Below are 22,718 nucleotides of genomic sequence, written 5' to 3' on the forward strand. Positions count from 1 at the left end.
GCAGAGGGAGAGGAGTTCAGGGTGTCGGGAGAGGCTGCGCCAGGAGAAGGGGAGGAAGGTGGATGGTGACGGCTCTCGGCCAGCCTGGGCCTGCTCCGAGGGCTTCTGCCTGAAGGGAGCAGCGGCAACTGAAGGGAAGATGGGCAGGCCGAGCGTGAGTGTTTGCGGCATCCCACGTCAGGGGGCCTGGGATGGAGACCTAGTTCTGCTTTCTGCTAACGTGCGCTCTGGGAGGCAGCAGGTGACGGCTGGAGCACTTGGGCCCTCGCAAGTCATGTGGGGGACGTGGATGTAGGGGCCTGGCTCCTGGCTGCAGCCTGGCCTGGCCCCTGCTGTTGTAGGCATCTGGGTAGTGAACCAGCAGGTAAGGATTCTCTCTCCCCTCTCCTGGCTCTGCTACGTAGACTTAAAAAAAAAAAACCAAGAGGCAGAGGAGAACATTCAATACAGAGTTCCTGAATATCCCACTAAGACATGGCCTGAAAAATCTCAGAAGTCTGAAGAAAATGCAGGAAGAAAGCAACAGAGCTGACTGCTCAGGTGCCCAGCAGGAGGGGCCCAGCTCTGCTGCAAGGGACGTGCTGAGGGGCTTAGCGACCCAGTGGCAGGGAGCAGCTGCGGCGCGGCCTGGTTCTTCGCGGGGCTGCTTGCAGGCCCCGCGTGGGCCTGGCTTCCCCACGCGGGCCTGGCTTCCCTGCACGGGCCTGGCTTCCCCGCACGGGCCTGGCTTCCCCGCGCGGGCCTGGCTTCCCTGCACAGGCCTGGCTTCCCCGCACGGGCCTGGCTTCCCCGCGCGGGCCTGGCTTCCCCGCTTGCTGGCAAGCCTGAGACCCAAGAGCACAGCTACGAACGTCAGCAGCGTTGAGCAGGCCACAGACTCCTCCACTCACAGTCAAGTCCGGGAAGCCGAGCAGGAGATGGAGCAGAACTAGGAACTTGGGGTTTTTTTTTTTTTGGATGGACAGAACTACAGATTCTCCAGCACCCTCTGGGGTAGGCCATAACAGCCATGGCCTGACCTCTCAACCACACCTGGGATTCTACATCTGCCAGATCTTTATCGGATATTTATGATGAATTTAGAAGCCAGCCACATGTCTGACATGAGCATATGGCCTGTCACCCCTTCTGTCCTCAGGCCAGTGACCATGAACAAGGCTCTTGGCCCAGGAGTTGTGTGTTGTGCCCTCATGTGTTGGACATTGTCCCTTGCCACAAAGAGCCAGGCTCCCACAGTTCCTGCAACCAAACATACTGGACAATGTCCCGGCATATCCTGCTGGCTTCTGCTACTCTCCTAGACCATGTGTCCCCTACAGGTCCTGGCCTGGAGGTGGCCTCCCGTTTAGTGGCACTAGCTCTCTCCCCTCAGACCATGTTCCTACTTTCCATCATCTGCGATGCCCATCTTCCATCCCCTCCTAGCTGCACACCATCAGCCGACCAGGGACCCGCCCCGAGGTTCGGCTCCCCCGACATCTCTGCATGGCCTGGCCGTGGCAATCACCCAAGCACCTGCGTGCTTCCTACCCTGGCTCAGTTTCTCCTCGTGGTGGACATGAGCAGAGAGTTTTCTGTGGATGAACTTGCATGAGTCTGTCCTCATGCTGTCGTGTCAGAGGAGTGTGAGACGGGACCTCCCTGGATGAAAGAATGGCCATATATTTTCCCCCAAGTTCCCACACAGCAGCTTACTAGGAACAGGCAAAGCTTGTGGCTGCACGCCTGCTATTCCACGCAGAGCGGGTATGTGCTCACCCACATGCATGATGGCTGCTTTGCCTCCACTCCCAGCTTCCTACCCCCAGCACTGCCTGACCTGACAGCCCCTCCATGTCTACCTGAGCACCGACGCAGCCTGGGCTGGGCTGGGCTGGGCTGAGGTGTGTGTGTGAGTGTGTGTGTGAGTGTGTGTGTGTGTGTGTGTGTGTGTTTGGGGGACTGGGAAAGAGGAGAATCTAAGGTTGGGGAATGGTTCCTAGCACTGGAATGAGGCAGAAAGGAGACTGGTTGTTGTTTGAGAAAAATCTAGTGGCTTCAAAAGGTTGGCAATACCTTCCAGGTAGCTAAGTGACCTGGGAGGGTATGGCGCAGGAAGGACTGGCAGTGCACCCATAGGTGGCTCTGAAACCACACTGTCCAGCACTGACAAAGGCAGGGCCCCTGCTCTTTGGCAGCTCAGCATGCAAAAGGCATTAGAAGATATCCCTGTGTCTGGGGAGACGTGTCTCAGCGGTCCTGTCATCTGGCTTCGTGGCGGATGTTCCCCCTGTTAACATTCCCTGGCCATGCCGAAGCTGGGGAAATGGACTGAGTATTGACAAGGTCTCCACACACAGAGCTGGAGGAAAAGATGGGAGAGTCATGACGGAGTGGGAACAAGGGTGCGTGTTCTCAGAGAACAAAGAAGATGAAAAGAGAGGCAAGTTTAAGGAAGCAGCCAGAGAGACGGGGAGAAGCCAGCGAGAGAGCTTTTCCCATCAACAGGTGGCTTCTAATTTTTCCAAATCAGGAAGGTCAAGGTGTATAATTTTTATGTCAAAACTAAAGCCACAAAATGTGGAGTTGTGGCTCACTGAGATTTTAATGCCCACGTATTTCAAAGCATCACACCCGATCCTGGCCACACCCGATCCTGTCCATACCATGCGAAAGGAAGTCAAGATGGGCCCTGAGAGAGAGCCTCATGGACAGAAATTAGTCAACCCAGGAAGGAAGCAGGCTGACGGGCCTCCGTTCTCAGTGCTTGGTGGCTGGCCGGTTCCCGTTGTCAAGTACCTTAAAAGTCATCACTGCATTGAAGTAACTGTGGCCCCAAGAGGGGAAAAATGCAGGATTTGCTCCATACCAAAGGTCTTTAGAGAATAAGACTAGAATATACGCATATATTTTAAGAGTCAAAGGGATTAAAAAATATCAATAAAGTAAAGGAGTCAGTTCTTTGTCTGTGGAAGAAAGTCATACTAGGGGAACTGCCCACTCCCCGCAGGATTTTCCAGGATGAGAGAGTGGGCAGAACAGACTCTCTGGACCACAATCTTGCACCCAGCAAGGTGGGCTCTGTGTTGCAGACCCTTGACGCTCATCACACGAGAGCCATCAGTGCAGCTCACAGCTAAACACCGAAGTCAGTTTCATCGCTCAGAGTTCATTTCCCAGTGCCGCTCTTTCACGTCGGAGAGGCAGGACATTCGACAGCTAAGAGAAATCCACCACGAGGAAGCAGCCATGTGGCCGCAATGCCCTGGCACCACTGAGCGTGTGACAGCCCCCTACGGAACAGCTGAGGAAGACGGCCACAAGCACTTGGCCCGCTCCAGATGCAACCCAGACGTATCTTCAAAACACAGACAGCTCCACAGAACGTCAGCGGAAACACCACATCCTCCCTTCTACTCGCCAACAACTGTCACGGGGCCTTTCCTAGATGTCTAAGAAGCAGATACCACAGCAAACTTTCCGCCCAGGAACTTCTCGCAGGTATCTACACCAACTCCTCCCGTGAGGATGGGAGTGCAGTTCACTCAAGGACCTTCAAGAGCCACCGCCCACCCTCACGCATCACTGCGGTCTCCTGGCGCCTCTGCCCACCCCGAGCTAAACAACTCCGCATCTCTCTTAGCCCGTTTCTTCGGAGGCACTCACTGAGGACCGTGTGCAGGGCTGCTGCTGGGCGTGATGGAGACGCAGCTAGCTCTAAGGCAACCTCTTGCTGCAGCATGATGTACGACGACCCGTGCCTGGACGGCTGGCCCTCCCGATGACGACAGCTGTGGTCTCACCGGCCAGACACCTGACCCAGGCCCAGGGCTGCCCGCGAGCCTGCCCATTTCTCTTGGTCTCTCCGCAGCCACCCCCTCCCTGCCCACCCTGTCCTTTAGGGAGAGGGCCCTCTGGGACAGGCAGAGTGTCACAGATGACATCTGGCAGACAGGAAGCTCAGTCTTCAATGGTGACAGTTCTGAAGAGACGAGAAGAAAGAGAGGGAGCGACAGGAAGTGACTTCTGCTTCCTTGTTCACATCTGGTGACGGCGGCTGGCATGGGATGGCCGGATGCCCTCCAGGGCACACCGTGAGTACTGGATGCTGCCGCATGGCTTTGAGATGACCAGGAATGGGACCAGATTTGGTCTGGCTTCTCTGTAACCAGATCTTCCCTGGGGCATGTGCCTCACGGCCCACCAAGAGGCTCAGTTGAAGAGACTGAAGAAAAGTGTTACAATTAGACCAAAAGGCAGTGCATGATGCAGGCCCACTGTTAACACATTGACAATGTCACCACAACTTGGATCTGGCTATATTTGGAGTTCATTTACAAGCGGACTAGTTCTCAAAAAAATAATCATGTATGTTATACATCCTAATAGCTGCCTGGATTTTCCTCTGAAGGAAAGAGTCTCCATTTCACTCCCATGCATAACAGATTTGATATTAACCCATTGGAGGAAGAAATAGCCCCAGCTCCCGCCCACTCGGGCTACGGCTGCTCAAAGCTTTGGTTCATTCTGAGAGTGGCCACCCAGGTGAGGCAGCTCCCGGGGCCTCATGCCACACACACTGCCCAGTGTTACAGGGACTCATTTTTGATAATTATTTCTAAAATAACACAATTTAGCATTTTGAGTCTCTACTTGGCAATCATTTTTATCATGGACTGGGGTGTCTGTTTCAGTACTTCAACCCCATCTGGATTATTTTAGCCCTTTCCTCTCTGCGTGGCTGCAGTAGTCAGACGCCCTTCGGGTTCTGAGGTGAGAGCCAGAGCGGGGGAGCTAAGCAGATACAGCAAACCCTTAGCCCCTAACCTTGTGGGACCTATGTAAATGGGCAGCTTCTCGGCCCAAATATTCGGACAAAATCTTTCTGATGTTTAGGTTTAGTTCTTGTGGGGCTGCCGACAGTCTGGGAAGGGCTGTTGACGACACAAATTCAATTGTACCAGTAGAACCGGGTTTATGTTCAATGAGACTGTCATTTTCACCGTTAGAGACCAAGACAGGACTAAACAGGCAGAGTGCCCTGTACCTCTTTTCCTTTGCAGCCCCGGAGTTCATGCTGAGAGCCTTCCAGACGGTGGTCTTGGGCATTTCATCAGAGATGTTGATCTCGGAGGGGTCGCATCTGAAATGAGTGCTCTGGCCAGTGAGTGTCAGGGGAATACATGCGAAATCCATCATTGTCACGGCCACTCCCTTCCTCCCAGGCAGAAGGGCAAAGGCTGCGTGTGGGGAGCCCAGCTAACACGTCCCAGGAGCTGGGGGAACAAGACGGAATCTGGCCATTCTTCCTTCAGCCACCGTGGATGGAATGGAGATCCACGAGGTGGCGCTCGGGGCCGGGCTGGTGTGCTGGGCAGCGGCCCTGATGGAGGGTCCGACTGTGGGCGGTCACAGGCAGCAGCAGACGCTGCCACCTGCTGGTACTCCCTGGCAGGCACTCCACCTGTGCTTGAAGAAGGCCTCACACTCAACTACCTCAGCACTGTCAGCCACACTCTGATCTTAATGGAGGAACACCCTCAAGTTCAGGATAAAGAAACCAAAGCTCACACAGCTGACCATTTAAGGCCAAGGTCAAACAATAGGTGGGTGGAGAATCAAGGCCTTACCCAGTCCTTGAGGTAAGAGCCCCAGGGTACATGGAAGTGTTCTCCCAGCTGGACTTTCTCCTTCTTGAGTGTCCAGAGGGCATGCAGTAGCCCACTGGAGGCACCCAGCTCCTACTTTCACATCCATGAGTGGCTGTCCAGGTACAGTAGGTGGCAAACATCTCTGCGGGACGCTCCTGGCCACGAGAAGACCCCCAGCTCTCCAAACATTGGCTCCCGTGCCACGCCTCTCCCTGTGTCTCCCAGCATCTCAAATTACAGTGCCTGGCGTCTAGCAGGAGCTCAATAAATGAGATGGAAAAGATGGAAGCAGAGACGCCAACAGCTGCACCAGCGACAGTGCCTCCACACGGTGACGTGGTGGCCAAGCTCTCGCACCAGGGACGAACTCCTGCGCATTGGGGAGTTTTACCTGAAACTGAGGCTCTTCCCGGGGCTGCTCAGTAACTTCCTGCTCTCCAAGGGAAACTTGTCTCCTCCCAACTCCAACATCTTCTCCGCCTCCTGGAAAGAAGGCAGGCATCAGTTCAAGGAAGACTCTGCGACCACCACCATTCCTACCTAATCTGCTCTCACACTGACTTGAGTGTAGTCAGGTTCTTTCATAGATTTGACTCATCACAGAGAGATAAGCAGATACAGACACACGGAATAGCACTGGAAAGCAGCTGCAGAACCTGAGTAAGATCTTCCCCCCTGATGACCAGTTTCTGGGGAAGAACATGTTAAATCACATGCAGAAATACACTGAACAAAACCTGAATAGTGGGGAAAAGAGGAGGGGGAGAAGGGACCTCTGATGGAGCTTGGAGAAACAGCAACCAGTGGCAGTCCCTGGGCCGTGACCGCTCAGGGCCTCACTCAAACACACATGTTGCCAACACAAGGCGGTGGGGAAAGGGAGAGAGTAGTTTTCTGTGTGTGTTTAAATCATTTTTAATGACATGTTGTAAAAGATAATTTCAGTAACTTGAACGAAATAACTACAGAGAAAAAAAAACCCTGTAGGCATAAAGATGTTTATGGTAGCATGACTAGCAATAAAACCTAAAACAGATAAAAAAATTTTTAATGAAGAAAAGTTTCAATCACTTGGGGGATAATACTATAGAGTACGATCTAATGCTATGTAATACTATAGAACTCATTAAGATAAACATCATTATTATATAGAAACATGAAATATGAGGTCAAGTTGGTGGGGAAAAAATCAAAATTTATACACATAATACAGAGGGACTTCAAAAAGTTCATGGAAGTGTATATATAATGAAGAAACTATGTATGGTTTAAGACTTTTTTGCATGGGAATAAATTAACCTCTGAATTCTGTTTTCCATGAATTTTTTGAATTATCCTCACACAGATACATATATAACACACACACACATATAATTATAATAGGATTATATGAAAACTTTGTTAAGCATTTGAAGAGAATATAAAAAAATGAACATAAGATGTTGTGTGTTGAGATGACAAAATTTTGAGTCAAGCTTTCATCTTTCATGTAGCTTTTAAAAGACTATCATTTTATAAAACAATGCTTATTTCAGAAAGTTTGAAAAACAGGGAATACAATGTCTGCCAGCCACCTCAAACTTCACATCCGAAAGACAGCTCTTGATTCCGCCCTAAGCCCGCTCTTCCTTCATCTTCACCATCTCACACCCTAGTACAACCATTCATCTAGTCTTCAGGTCAAAAATCTATCAGTCGTCCTGGACTCCTGTCTTAGACTCCGCCCACCTTCAATAGAGCAAAACCCACCGACTCTGCCCGCAAGCACGCCACGCTCGTCCCAGCCTCAGGACCTCTGCATACTTGATTCCCTCCATCTGGAATGTTCTTAGGTCCAGAAGTCTCAGGATTTTCCCCTCACTTCATTCAGATCTCTGATCAGATATCAGATATCTCTGATCAGAAGCTTTCCTAACCCCTCACCCCGACTTTCTTCACAAAACATATTTTGCATTAAAATTACATACATATATGGTAAGCTTCGAACACTATAAACAAGTAGTTTTGTTCTCTCCTGTGTCCCCTCTATGAGAACGTAAACTCCAGGAGGTCCAGGTCTCTCCGTCCACCTTGAGCAGTGAGGATGGGATCACAGCCCTCAGCAGTTATTTTAAGATTTTGTTTTGAGAGGAATGTCTGAAAGCCTCACATTTTATACAGCGGATTCTTGATAGTTCCTTTAATTTACTTATTTGAAAGGTAGAGATATATTTACGCAAAAAGATAATCACAATGGCCGGGGCTGGCCCAGGCCAAAGCCAGGAGCAGGGAGCCTCTTCCGCGTCTCCCATGTAGGTGCAGGGTCCCAAGGCTTTGGGCCATCTTCTGCTGCTTTCCCAGGCCACAAGCAGAGCCCTGGATGGGAAGTGGAGCAGCCAGGACTCCACCTGGCACCAGCACCTCAGATGGTGACTTTAATTGCTACACCTTATCACAGGCCCCTCTATTCATGATTATTAAAGCTTATTTAGTAATACAAGATATTAGAAAAAGAAAAGTTTTTAAAAATATGTATCATCAAAGATCATTGATCAAACTTGTAGGGCAATGGGTTAAACTACCACTTGCAAAACCTGCATTCCAGTCCTGGCTGTTCTGCCTCCAACCCTTGTTATTGCATCTGGGAAACAGCAGAAGATGGCCGGATCCCTTGGGTTCCTGCCGCTCAGATGGGAGACATGGATGGAGTCCCTAATTCGCCACATGGGCCTAGCACAGCCTCTGCCCTTGCAGCCGTTCAGGGAGGTGAAGGAGCAGGTGAAAGAACTTTGTCACTGCATTTCAGATCATAAATATTGTTTAAAAAATGTATTTCAGATGACATTGAATATTTCATTAAATTCCTGGTATGGTATTTTCATTTTGTTACACATCCCCTGTTTGGCATGTATTCGGGTCCATCGTGTGGATGGCCAGGGGCTGGGTGCTGGGGGGAAACGAGAGGAATAACCAGTCCTCTACAAGTTCTCTTCACCATGGCAGCACCTCAAGTTGACTCCATAACCAAGAGTGCCAGAAAATCCCATGCTTTGTCGTCTCATCTGATAACAAGAGCAGACCCATGTTCCTGCTCTAGATGTGAGCCCAGTCTGGGCTGCAGACAAAGAGGAAAATAAACAATGGTCAACTCCAAAACTGAAGGACAGCAAGGAGCAAGGAGCCTCCATGCACGCTCAGCGGAGCCCAGCCCAAGCTCGCACGTCCCTGCTGGCAGCTCACTTCCCATGCTCCCCAAGGCGAGACCCCAAGGGCAAAAGCTGGTCCCACAACTCTGACCTCCTCCTCCTTGGCCTTCTTTTTTGCATCGTCCAACTTCTTCTTTTTGCTTTCTGGCATGAGATCATCCAGCCAGCTCAGTTCTCGCTTAGAGAAGCAGAGATCCATGACTTTCCTGACGAAGACCAAGGCCAGAACCTGAAGAGGAAGAAAAGTGTGTTCAAGCGGCTGGTGTCCTCATAACCTCACTAGACCAGGACCGCATGAGTGAAATCTGAGTCCTGACAACCTTCCAGCCACCACTCGCGAACATGCTTTGCGTGCCAGGTATCAAGGGATACGTGTTCTGTGCGCATTATTTAAACTCTCGGTATAACAACCATGTAGCAGAGACAGCAACTAATTTTATTCTCTCTTTGACAAGGGAAGTGCAATATCTGCCAATGTCCTCAACGGCTGCCCTGCCCTGGGTTGGGTGGCAGGAAAGACTACGGGGCAGCTCCGGGGGAGGGTGCAGGAGGCCCAGCAGGAGCATGGCCCAGCCGTGTCATGCAGTGGGACATGGCACCTTGGAGATCGGTCTTCACTCTCTTGGCTCCCCTGCCTGCACATTCCCCACAACACCCTTACCTTCTGCCTGCCTCATGTGGCATGAGGGGCTCTTGTCTCTGCCTTCTGGCTTGGCCTGTCACTCGCTTCAGAGGTGAGGGAGTAGGGGCCCAAAGAGCAAGTGACCTGCCTCAGACCTGACACCTCACTTCCCCAACAGAAACAGGTCTATCTCATGTACCACTTTCTTCCCTGGAAGACCATCTTTGCCCAAGGGGAAACCAGTACTAACCCCAAAGCACCTGTCTGGCCTCACTGGTGTTTACTGGCCTCCTCTGGTATCTAGACAAAGCAGGTGACAAGCCAGGCTGCTAACAGTGAAGCACACTGTCCTCTAATCTTAGCAACTATTTTTTTAATAAACTTATAACTGATAGGTTCCCTGGAACCCCTTCCACATGTTCCTAGGGATCTGCTATTTCTTTAACCAAAAACCTTCATCCCCAGAGTCAATGCGTTAGCACTTCTGACAAAACTGAGGCACTTCCCAGGAAGGTCTGGTTCTAAGGGATTAAGAATAAGAATGAAAAACAGAATTCCCTTATGATCCAGCCATTCTGCTCCTGGCTATACGGCAGAAGTACTGGAAGCAGACACACACCAGGCATTTGTTCACGGCAGCATTAGCTGCCCTAGCCACAGAGTAGACATAACCCAAGTGTCCAGCAACAGGTAAACGGGCAGGCAAAATGGGGTTCACACAGAGAAGAGAATATTACTCAACCTTAAAAAGGACAGACAGTCATCTCCAAGGAGCCACATCGTGAGGCCTGAGGATGTCAGACAGAGTGAAATAAGCCAGTTGCAAAGATACGCTGTATGACTCTGCCCCCAAGCAGGACCTGCCATGTGTTTCAAGTGCACAGAGGCAGGGAGTGGATTGGCAGATGGCAGGGAATGGGCACACAGGGGAAGGGGGAGTCAATGAGAAATGGCTGTGGGGTTTCAGCTTTGTAAGATAAAAAGAGCTCAGGAGACAGGTGGTGGCGACGGCAGTCCAGCAGGGTAGTGTACTACACTGCACACTCGCCATGATGGAAGCCATGATGGTACCTGAAAACGGCTGGGTGACAGTGGGCTGCGAGGACTCACCATCATCGGGAAGACGATGGCTGCAGGAGACGCCTTGATGACCCAGAGCAGGACGAGGCAGGTCAGCTGGATGAGGGTGAAGAGATGCACTTTGCGCAGCGGCACGTGCCGCAGGTAGATGAAATCCGGCTGGTGCTTGGCCGGCATCCCAAAGAGCTTCAGACGATCAAAGAACTGACAGGAAGAAGGAGCTGGCATTGGTTTGCAGCAGGTTCCTGGGGGTCAGGAACCTTGTCACCTCCCCCGCACTGCCCCATGTCACCTCCTGCACCTACCCTGAAGACAGAAAAAAGTTTCCACCAGACTGAAGTGGTGGGGACCTTAAGGAGGACAGGTCATGTGGGTTGATGAAGTAGCAGAGTGTCAAGATCTGGATCCACTTAGGAAAAGAATTTTTTTTTCTTTTTAGTTATTGAAAAGATAGTGTTCAAAAGAGGGAGAAAAGGAGAGATTATTTTCCATCCACTGGTTCAGTGTGCACATGGCTTCAGAAGCTGGGGCTGGGCCAGGCTGCAGATCAACCCAGGCCTCCCACAAGGATGGCAGGGGTTCTTGGGCTATGTTCCTCTGCAGTCCCAGGTACACCAGTAGGGAGCTGGATCAGAACTGAAAACTGGCACCCATATGGAGTGTCAGGGTCACAGGTGGCGGCTTAGTCTGGCATGTGGCAGTGCCAGCCCCTGAGCTTGTCTTTTCTAATTCCACATTCAAACCTCTCTCTCCATCCCACACTGTGGCTTCAGACGAGACTCTGTCTCTGCGAATGCTGAAAACAAGTAAGCTAATCAATTATGCCTTCCTATGTATTATCAAAAGAAAATATGATTTGTTCTTTGAAAGGTTTGGAGCTATTGGTTATCCAAACTGAAACCCTGTAACATTCTAGATATAGAAAATCTGATCATTCTTGTACTATAAAAAGGAAGACAAAGATAGAGGGATGAATATTAACTACTTGTCCAAGGTCACATTAGAACTCAGTATGTGGGAATGGCCATGGGGATGGGTGTAGCAGGTAAGACACCTTTTGGGTCACTTTACATCCCACATCACAGTATCTGGGCTGAAGTCCAGCTCCACTTCCTGTGAGTGTAGGAGAAGCAATGGGTGATGTCCCTCAGAGGACCTGGACTGAATTCTTGCCTGGCCCAGTCCAGGCTACTGCAGGTGTCTAGGAAGTGAGCCAGTGGCCTTTCAAATAAATTTAAAAGTATATTTGAAAAGAGTGAACATTGGCCATTCCTTGAACACAAAAATTTACCACCAATAAAGTCAAGCTATTACATGAGGGCACTTGAAACAGCTCATAGAAACAAGGAATCAGTCCCTGCATTATTTTTACATACAATGCCGTGCTCCATGAACTTCATCTAAAGACCCACTCATACATACACATGCATTTTTTACTCTAAAATATACTTTTAATTCCACTTTCCATGAACTGTCTGAAGTTCATGTTTTTCTGGATAGCCAAGTTAATGACGACAAGTTGCTCATTTTCTCTGTTTGAGGATTCAGAGGAGCGAGTTGATGGGCAGGAGAGGACAAGTGTATAACAAAGTGACATCTGCTTTCCTACACTCCCCACCCCTCCCACTCACACACACACACGCACTCCCCGGTGTCTTCACGATGAACCTCAGAGTTCAGCTCCCTCTGTCACACTTCAGCCTGGCAATACCCCCACAGCTGTCCATGTGTAGAAGGCAGTTTGGCTCTTACTCAGCCTTTCAGATCCAAGTTTACCAGTGCCTGGCAAAGCGCCTGTGCTTCACATTTGTCAAATAACTGTGTGTTGAATCATTTATGGATAACTGGAACCATGACCCCAAGCCAGGCCACATGGCGAGTCTTTGCACTCTGATTACATGGGTCCACATGTTCTAAGTAGTAGTGAGACTAGGAAGTTAGTTCCCAGGAACTGGGGGGCTGGCCTCCCTGCTCAGCACAGGTGAACTCACGGTGAGCAGACACAGGCCTCCTGAGCCAGGCCGTACCTGGATTCCCTGCAGCGAGGACACTCCCATGTAGAGGAAAACTCCATAGAGCACCGGCATCGGAATAAACTGCGGACAAAGGGGAGAAAGGCCAGGCATCAGACTCGGTGTCACAGCACCCCGAGGTGACACCAGCTGCAAGGCTGTCGCAAGGGAGAGCAGGCAGGAGGAAGGGGTGAAGAATGTTGACAAGGGCTCTCGAGTCGTATTCAGGCACGAGGAACAAGCTGGGGTTCTACTGCACAGGAGGGGCGTAGTAAATACTGACAGTGCACTGTGTGTTTTCAAGAACTGCCCTTCTAAATGCTTTGCCACAAAGAAATGACAAGCGTTTGAGGAGACAGCTCTGCCCCATGCTGGTGCGAACATGATTCAATGAATACATGTAGTGAAATATCACACTTTGGAATCTCCGAGAATGAAACAAGGCACAGAGCGCTTCCCACCGTCACAGCAGTTTCTGCTGAGCTTCTGTCTGAGCAGGAGAAGCAGAGGCTGACAACGATCAGCATCACTTCGTTGTGAAACTACAGGATCGCAATAAGCTAAACGCCAGGCTCCTCTCATATTAGCCTGGTCCCTCCTCCTCCGCGGGGACAGCAGGTGGACACACACTCTCTCTCCTTACAGAACGGGTGGCATCCGACCCTTCCGAGATGACACAATCACCTTCTCAGAGGGCTGGTATGTGTTCACCTAGACTGGAGACTTGAGGACAGGAGAGGGAGGTATCCCTCAGTATCGTACTATCAGAGATGGGATGATTGGGAGGGTATTGATAGTGTTAAGAGTACACTCGACTATTCGAATTGCACTTGAATATGACTTTCCCCATCACAGAACTTCTATCAACACGGTCAACCTTCGAAGCAAGCTGAGGCTAAGCAACGTGCTTTCATCTTAAGGCTGAAGAGCATCCTCAAACATTCTCAGCTCCACTCAGAATTAGACAAGCCCCATTAGGGTTGACGTTGTCCAACCTTTGGAGCAGCCAGATGTCCCAACACAACCATCACCTGGTCCCCAGAGGAGACCTCCTGGGACAGTGATGGGTGGTCCAGGGACACCCCGCCTTTGTGGTACAATCCCAGAGGAGCCACAATCTAGGGGCTCCTCCAGGTGGCACCCAGAGCAGGGATTTGAGGGCTAAGGATGGAGAGTAGAGGGGTAGGGAGAGGCGGGAGAAATGGGTGGCAAGGCTGAGAGGAAAGTAGGGAGCCAGGAAGGCAGTTCTGACTTCGTACCACACCTCTCAGCTCTCAGCTCTCAGCCTTGAAGGGTATTTATATGACAGCCTGGAGTGTTCAGGACTCATCAATAAGTGGGAGAAGGGAGTCACGCAGGACTGGCTCACGCAGGACTGGCAGTGCTCCACAATGGTTAGGGCCAGGCTAACACAGCCAGGGAACTTGATCTCTCACCTCATCTTCCCAGAGGCAAGTCCTGCTCCCTTTCCGCCCCCCAACACAGAATTTCTTTCTCATATTCAAGGTCTCTTTCATCTATTAGTCCCACTTTTCATGCCAGCTGCTGTCTGGTTTTTGGTTCCACTTCCCAGGGAAGCCTCTGGAATGAGCTGTGTGCAGACACACTTCTTACTTCCTGCTCTCCCGCTCTCCATGCACCTGCCCCTGGGCTCCGGCCCTGCAGTGCCCAGCCAGATTTCTCTCTGAGATGACTGCTCAAATTCTTGCCCTTAACACCCTGGTCAGTAAAAGGCAGTACTTCCAGTCCACGTTAAAACACACCCAACCCCCTGAGACGACAGACAGGTGAGGGCAGCCCATGGCTTAAGCTGCTATGACCCCTCCATTTCAGAGCAAAGGGGTTTTGAAAAACCATTGTCAGCTGCTGCTTTTGTTTCAGTTTTTAAATCACGTTAAAGGCAACAAAAACAAATGTGACTCGCCGAATCTGCTCTTGGCAAGTCTCGCTAGGCCTCTGTGTTACAAACTCCAGTGCCCCTGGCTTTGCTTCAACTTTCTGATGGCGCTTGGCCAGTCCCTCAGCCTTGACATCTTCCCCTCATCTGGCTTCCCCGGCCTGGCACCTTCCTACCTCTGAGTTCACCTGCTGTGTCCTCGATCCAACCTCCCCTCCCTGCTCTCTGGCTGCTCTTCCACTTCTGCCCTCCTCCCTGAGTGATCTCATCGACTCCCGTAGCTTTCAACACCATCTCTGAGTTGTTCACTGCCAAGTTCTCATTTTCCACCCAGGGCCACTCTCTAGCCTCTAAGGTGGCTGGCTCCCAGGCATGCCACTCAAAATCTGGTCACAGTCCCACCCCTGCCCAAACCACAAGGGTTTTTGCCATCTTAACCAGCGCCACCACTGCCCAGCAGAGGTCAGGTCAGGAGACCAAGAAGCACCTTGGACTCTCCCGCTTTCCTCACCCCACTCCACATCCAGTCAAGCAGCAAGACCAAGACACACGGAAGCCATGCATCCGTAGCTGCTCTTGCTGCCAGTTTCCTTATCAAAAACCTCTGTCATATATCTCACAGGTTCCTCTGCTTCTTTCTTCCCCCAGCCCTAAAAGAGACGGCAACCAGAGTGACCTTTTAAAAAATACGAAGTGGAGTGTCTCCCTCTCCAGTTAAAACATCTCAAAGGGAGCTGGGATTGTGATACAGCACACTAAACTACCACATGTGACATCAGCTTCCCGTAACCAGAACAATGGTTCAAGCCCTGGCTGCTCCATGTCCAATTCAACTCCCTTGCTAATGTGCCTGGGAGAGCAGCAGTTAATGGGACTCCTGTCAACCGTTGGTCCCTGTCATCCACATGGGAGACTCGGTTGGAATTCCAGGCTTGGGAGGTCTGGTTCTTCCTCAGCCACTGCAGCCATCTGGGTAGTGAACCAATAGACCGATACTCTCTCTGCCTCTCTGCTCCCAACTGTCACTCTGCCTTTCAAATAAAAAAATCTTGGAGGGAGAAAAAAAAAAAGACCCTCCAATGTCACCACGACTGGTGTCCTGCTGCCACGCACTGTGCGATGTCTCAGTGGTTCGTGCCCAGACTCTGCCCCCTCGAGCCATGTGGCCCTGAAGAGTTCCCTTTCCCACTTCATGTGCTGCCCCACTGCTGCTCTCTCCTGCACACCTCCTCCTGCCATTCGTGGCAAGGTAGTCTCCATCTCATCCCTAAACCTTCTCTCCTTGCGCAGGCCTTCTCTGAGCACCCTCAATTTGTAGTGGCACCATTCGGCACCAGTCCCATGCTGGCTGTCCTTTCTACTGCTTGTTACGTCTTGTAATGATCAAGCTTGTCCTCCTAACTCACTTTCTTACCTACATATCTGTCTTACCCTACCAGAATAAGCTCTGTTGGGGCAGGAGTATGTGTGGGTGTGTCTGCCTTTGGCACCTGGTTGCATTCCCAGAACCTTGCAGCATTCCTGGAACACATCACTCCCTCCAAATGTGCCACACCCACCAGGAACGAACAGTTACCTTCAAGACGGCTGTCATGAAGACCGAGCAGCCCATGAGCACAAAGATCATGAGGCCGGTCACCCTCTGCTCTCGGATGCCCAGGAACTTGGGTTGTTCTCCAGGGGCGGAGCACTCGGATTCCAGCTTGAGGCTGTTCACATGCGTGATGGACAGGACGGTCGCAGCCACAAACCAGGGCAGGCCCATGATGGAGCAGACGCCCAGCATGATGGCCACCATGAGCAGGTCCAGGTGGTAGCCACAGCCTTTCTGCAGGAAAGCAGAGTGTCTGTCACCTTCAGTGAGATGGCTGTAGCAGGACACACAACCTTGAACTCAAGGCCGAACAGGCAGACGGGTAAGGAGGAAGGGGGCTGGGATCCCAGAGAGGTCTTGTGTCCCCTCTTTCTTAGGAGGGAACAGAGAAGAAAAAGAGGAATTTTAGTCTGCCTATATACATCATGCAAGAGTGTCCAGCTTGTTCTGAGTCTCACACATGCAAAGCTCCATCCTCCCTGGAGCAGGAAAGCTAGCGACATCTTGAGCAGTTTAAGTGACAGATCGGTACTATAGGAACTGGAGAGCAGTATCTTTGCTGGCTTCCCTTGGTACATGCCCAGATTCCTGCCAGATGCGCGGCCACCTGCTCTGAGTAGGAGAAGAACAGGGGTGGAAAGCATGAGACGTCTCACTAACACAAGGACCAACCCCTGAGCTTTAGGGTCCTTTGGGTCAAGGTCCAGTCTGAAAGTCCTTGTACCTGCCTCTGGCCAACAGCGGCCCCGGGCCCGAGTGGCGCCTTCTCCACAGGTTTCAGAGGACAGCACTGCACACTAAGCCTCTCGCTCGCCACACTGCAGTGCTCCATGGAGACTCATTTCTAGATGACTCTGTGCTGCTGAAGCAGGAGGTGGAAACCCTCGCTGATCTGAATCCTGACCTTACACTCCACCCTGATCCCCCAGATGGGCTCCCCTTAGAATAAAAGCAGTGTGACTCTCCACCCTAGTGCCGTCTTACCTTGAGCTTATGCTCCTTCCTGTTAATGATGACAGCCGTGATCTGCTGGTCCATGAAGATTAAGATGGTGCAGAGAAGAGCCGGGATAATCGCAGCGATCACAGTCCACCACGGGTTGGGTCCGATGGGACTAATAATCCACCCGCGGTCATCCCTCGTGGGCTGAGGGGAAAACAAGGCATTCTTTATATAGCTCAAGTTAACTATAATCATTACGGCAAAACAAAAACAACTGGATCACAATATCTGTCTCTTTTTGTTCTTGAATAAAAATCCTAGAAAAAAATGCATGAAATGTAGCAATTGCTTTTCCCAAATCTCCTTTTGAAACAGTCCTCACTTATCAACTTAGTGTGGAATATACATTCAGCCTGTACTTCCTTCCACTAACTTCTCATACTCCCGTGCACTGATAGAGCGATTTTATTTCAACATGAACCCAAGCAAAGTATTATTAACCACCAACACTTTAATGACTCCTAGAGACAGTTATAAGCAATTCTGACGCTCCTACTCACTGCTGTCTTCAGAAACCACGCATTGTGTGTCTGTAGCGCACAGAGAAGCAGGGCAGAGTCAGCTCCGTGGAATCTCCTGGGCTTAGAGTGCCCTGTCCCTGAGGCCCTGCTCCCACTGGAGGTGAGAGAGGGGCACGGATACCAGGGACTTGAGAAGCCTCCAGAATCACTCAATCTGGAGACTTGTCTGACCTAGGACTCTCCGCAATGCCCCTGTGAGACCACTGTGTGTTCACTTGTAGAGGTGTTCATGACCCATCTAAACTCTCCTAGATTCTGAAGCCCCTTGCTCCCCTTGCCCCCACTCCTTCCCACCCCCACCCCGGGTACTCGGGAGGAGATACTCTGACCTGTTTTGCAAGTGGTATGCAGTCTGGAAGAAACTCTACTAAAAGGGATGCCAACTGGCCCAAACTGACCCACACATGGTAAGGACTGCAGGTCCAAAGACTATTCAGTCATACCAAGTTCTGAATTATGAATCGGTTAGATTCCAAAAGTTTATAGAATCTGTTTCCTAAGTAACAATGTTGTAAATGGTAGTTATATTCTCAGACCAATAAAAATATGTCTTCAGTTTTGCATGACATTAGAAGCCCTAGTGATAGCATCAGTTTTTAGATTGGGTTTTGGGAGCTGGGGACCATGTTATTTTAACAGGGAAGCAGAAAAGGAAGAGAATTCCCTCTTGGTTTCCTGGAAGTAGAGTTTGCCTTGAACAACATTTTCTTTGACGTTTTTCCATTTCCCTTTCCCTTTTGTACAGCTGGGGTTTTCCTGGGTGTCCCAGAAATTCAAGTACCCATCAGGGAGCCTAAGAACTACCTCACATTTCCAAATGACCTATTTTCACACAAACCCATTGTCCCTGTGGGGCCAGCCCCAGTTAGTTATCACAGAACAAGTGACTTGTACTTTTCTACACAAAGCTAAGAATGACATATTCTGAGAGAAGGGTGGTATTTGCTGATCCACACATTCCTAACTTGGCAGAAAAGCAGCTAATGTAAAGAAATTAAAAATGTTCAAACAATAAGGAAGAAGATACTTTTTAATCTGGCCTCTTTCAAGAAGACAGAGACAAATGAGAAAAGACGATGCTGGCCAACTTATGGGGATTTCCAAGTCGGGGACTGCTTTTATTCGGCCTGTCTCTCCTCACCACGTATGATGAGGTATGATCCTGCTAAGTCCCTGAGTAATGCGGGTTTTCTCTCCAGTCCATAGCCCCTTAGGGGAGCTGTGGAACTGATGCTGGCTGTTCCATCTTTTCTGTTTATTTAGTACCCCTGAAATAGATTTTGAGGCCCATGTATTGGTCATCTGTACTACTTTTTATATGGATCTCCAGAAAAACACTCTAGGCTATAGAGTTATTTTTAAAAAGGACAATTGCTCAGGGCTCAAGTAACATCAGGATAGCTGTGGCCAGAAGCTCTGGACTTCAGATGAGGTTCCTTTACATTCCATTTCTGGAGACAGGGAAAGGGAGAGAGAGAGAGAGAGAGAGAGAGAGAGAGAGAGAGAGAGAGAGAGAGAGAGAGAGAGAAAGCTTGCTCCTATTGACAGATTCCCTTCCAGATGTCCAACAGGAGCCAAGGCTGGGCCAAGGCCAAGCCAGAGGCAGGAATTCAATCCAGGTTTTCTCCAGGGATGGCTGGGATTCAACTATGTGAGCCATCATCATCACCTTCCAGATTCTGTGTTATCAGGGAGCCGGAGTCAGGAGCCAAACCTGGGACTCAAACCCAAGTATTGTGACGTGGGGCAAAGGCATCTTAACTGGAGTCTTAACCATGAGGACGAACGCCTAGCCCTGTTTTAAATCATAACATAGTAAAAAAAAAAAAAAAAAAAAAGTAGGGCCCGGAGGCGTGGCCTAGTGGCTAAAGTCCTCGCCTTGAACGCCCCGGGATCCCATATGGGCGCCGGTTCTAATCCCGGCAGCTCCACTTCCCATCCAGCTCCCTGCTTGTGGCCTGGGAAAGCAGTCGAGGACGGCCCAAAGCTTTGGGACCCTGCACCCACGTGGGAGACCCGGAAGAGGTTCCAGGTTCCCGGCTTCTGATCGGCGCGCATCGGCCTGTTGTGGCTCACTTGGGGAGTGAAACATCGGATGGAGGATCTTCCTCTCTGTCTCTCCTCCTCTCTGTATATTCGGCTTTCCAATAATAATAAAATCTTTTTAAAAAAAATGTAGGTGGTGTCAGTGATAATAAACAGTACCGTCCCCTAAGCAGCCTTAGTTGCTCTGCTCTGACTTTTCTCACGGGAACTCAGCCAAGCCTAGAGAGCTTGCCTTGTTAAAAGGCAGTATCAGGAATAAGGCACAGATTCCTGTGACTGCAAAACCCCTCTCACAGCAAAGACACGCAAGGGCTTTTGAGAAAAACCTCAGATGGAGTTCTGTGGAGGTATACGAGGGTGCCCAGCACCTGGAAGTCTGTTTACCTTAAACACGCTGGGGACCTGAAGCTTTGGTGATGGGACTCCGATCAGAAAATCAACAATTACCATTGTGAAGATAGTGAGGAAGACGGCAAAGTCACTCACCATGGAGCGCACCTGGCACAAGAAAGAAGAATCAGCATCGTACCAGTTCTTACGATCCTCAGGACGTGTTCACGGTGCCGCGGACTGAAACCAGGCACCATGTGTTAGCAAGCACAGCTAGCTACCTGACGGCTTCTGCTTCGGGCAGGCCGGCTCAGGGGCGGCCCCTCATTCTGCACACCTGGAATAGGATTTCCTGGGACGCGCTGAGGCCCATGGTGCCAGCCAAGAACTTCTGCAGCACGGGCCCTCATGCTCCCTCGTGCGCAGGGTCCAACCCCTACTGCGAGTCCTTTTAGTTCTTCCTGTAGCTCACTGAAAACAGGAGGACCTCCCCCATGTCGAAGGACCTCCCCCATGTCGAAGGCACCATGGGCTCTTGCTGGGGTAACTGCAAAAGCACCCCAACTTGGTGCTACCTTTGTTGAGCACAGTTTCTTCCACTGCAGCTGGAAGAGCAGTAAGGTGAGGGCCACACGTCACTCCTGTAAGAGTTGTCACTGAGTCCAAGGCCCAAAGGCCTCCTCGGCCAGGAGGTCCAGGCGGACTGGGGTCAGCCGCTCTCTGCTTCCGGCTGCTGATGCTCTCCAGTCACACAGGTTCACTGCCTCCACGTGCCAGGCTCACTCCCACCTATCTGCTACCCAAGAGGCTGTTTCCCCGGGCAACCTCTTAGACACACCCTTCCACCTCCTTCATCCAGACACCGTCATCTTCATGAGCTCTTCTCGGATGATCCTTCTGGAAACCACCCTCACCCTCCACCCCAACATTCCTGAACTGTTTCCCTGCTTGATTTTCTCCATTGCACTTAATGTCCATTTTTGTAGGTTGATTTGCATTCCATGCCTAACCTACCCTGGATGGGCTGTTCTCTTATAAGGTTTAGTGCAGCCCGGATAAAATGCAACACCTAGCAATTGGCCTGTACCTTCCAACAGTCACAGCAGAGTACACCTCTATGGCAAAGTTGGCTTTGCTTCACACACCCCTCCATGTTGTCGTTAACTGTTCTCTTCACGTTGTATAAGCTCTCCACCACGACGCCCATCTTGAGCACCCTGGGCCCCAGGAGCCCCTCTCTCCTCTGACCTACAATGCCTTTCTCCCCCGGTAACACCCTACTACCTACTATTGTCTCTCCTACCCACGTCTCTCCTACCCATCTGACTGCAGATAACATCTTTCACCATTTGCATCTCCTCTCATAAACCTTAAGCCAGGCTTGAGGACAACAGCAATTCAGTCACCATTTGCTCAGCCAAGACAAAAAGACAAGGGAAAAAAAAAGAGCTTACTGAAGGTATTTCTTCCTTACCTACCATGTGGGTTTCCTGAAAGCTGGAATGCATTTCAGCTACGCATGTGCATCTGTCATGGGGCATACCCCATTCACATACCTTGTTCTGCAAATGTGCCTGACTGAAACTTCACTCACGGACACGCCACCACTTCCTCCTAGCCGGGGCTCCCTTTTCCAGCAGTGTGTCCTCCAGCTACCCTGAATTAGGCCTCAAGCTCTGCCTCACCCCAACCAGCAAAAGTCCTGCTCATAACACAAGCAACACAGTTTGCATCAGCAGAAGGTTACTGAGGCCAAGGCCATGCACACCAAGGCAGGAGCAGCTTGGCGGCTGTGGTCAGTATGGTCACAGGAGCCATTCCTAGGAACAGACGCTGCAGCCTCCTAATGCAACCAAGACAATCACCTCAGTTGACCATATTCCCATATTCAGGAGCCGGTGACTGCATGCTAACTGCCTCAGCATTCTGGAAGTAGAACTTAACAGCCTCCAGAAATGAGGTTTGGTATCTTTTAGAAAAAACTCTGATGTATCCTCATTCCACACAGTGCATCTATGAAAGGGGCTGCCTCACCACAGGGGGTTCACGGGCATGTGGGCTGCCTCCCTGCCCTCCTACGCGCACACAGGCAGTGCACAGTGCAAGCAGGCTTCCCTCTAACATCAGAATCCTACCACACGGGGGCACCTGAGCGTGCCACCTACCCTGGTAGGGAAATAGCGGCTTGTCTTAAACGTCTTTAAAGTGCTCGAGAGGATGAAGGTGGTGAAGAAGAGAATGCAGGACCAGAAGAGCACATCCGGAGCATAGGGGCCGTGATGGCCACAGGCAGACCCCACGAACTCTCCATGCATCTTGTGGCACTCCTGGAGGGAGAGAAGCAGCACGCTGGGTGACGAGAGGCAGAGGGGAGAGAGTAAAAGCTGCCCCTCTCACTGTCACCTGATGGTCACTGGGAGCGCGGGCCCACAGCATCTCTGGGGCCCCCGGAGGGTTGACCATTTACAGTCCTAAGACATGTCAGGATGGAATCAGAGGCAGGTGTTTCGCATGCTGGTTAGGATGTGCTTGGGAGGTTTGCCTTTCATATCGGAGCACCTGGATTGGAGAGTCAGCCCTGCTTGCCCACTGCAGCAAGCAGTACAAGGGTACAGCAAGGGTGCACTGCAGTGTGTGCCCTAAGAGGCAGCAGCAAGAGCTCAGGTACTTGGGTTCCTGTCACCTGTGTGGGAGATCTAGAGGAGCTGCCAGGTGCCAGCTTCAACCTGGCCTAACCCCAGCTATTGAGGGCATCTGGGGAATGAATCAGTGGGGTAATTTTCTTTTCCTTTTATGTAC

At 50.8% G+C, this 22,718-nt stretch overlaps 1 protein-coding gene across 2 annotated transcripts in view; it reads right to left on the reverse strand.

The window, feature by feature from the left end:
* Nucleotides 1–3,999: 3,999 nt before the first annotated feature.
* SLC4A8 (solute carrier family 4 member 8) overlaps nt 4,000–22,718 on the reverse strand; it is a 74,907-nt gene continuing 56,188 nt past the window's right edge. For both annotated transcript variants that reach the window (XM_058673076.1, XM_058673077.1), the window contains 10 exons: nt 22,085–22,246; nt 19,974–20,087; nt 17,005–17,166; nt 16,003–16,254; nt 12,545–12,613; nt 10,548–10,721; nt 8,907–9,044; nt 6,022–6,113; nt 5,027–5,122; nt 4,000–4,204 (listed from right to left, as the gene is read on the reverse strand). In XM_058673076.1, coding sequence (XP_058529059.1) covers nt 4,192–4,204; nt 5,027–5,122; nt 6,022–6,113; nt 8,907–9,044; nt 10,548–10,721; nt 12,545–12,613; nt 16,003–16,254; nt 17,005–17,166; nt 19,974–20,087; nt 22,085–22,246 — 1,272 coding nt within the window. In that variant the 3' untranslated portion in view covers nt 4,000–4,191. The remainder of the gene's footprint in view (nt 4,205–5,026; nt 5,123–6,021; nt 6,114–8,906; nt 9,045–10,547; nt 10,722–12,544; nt 12,614–16,002; nt 16,255–17,004; nt 17,167–19,973; nt 20,088–22,084; nt 22,247–22,718) is intronic.

Source organism: Ochotona princeps, chromosome 15 (assembly GCF_030435755.1).
Source record: "Ochotona princeps isolate mOchPri1 chromosome 15, mOchPri1.hap1, whole genome shotgun sequence".
In the NCBI taxonomy this organism is placed as follows: Eukaryota; Metazoa; Chordata; class Mammalia; order Lagomorpha; family Ochotonidae; genus Ochotona; species Ochotona princeps.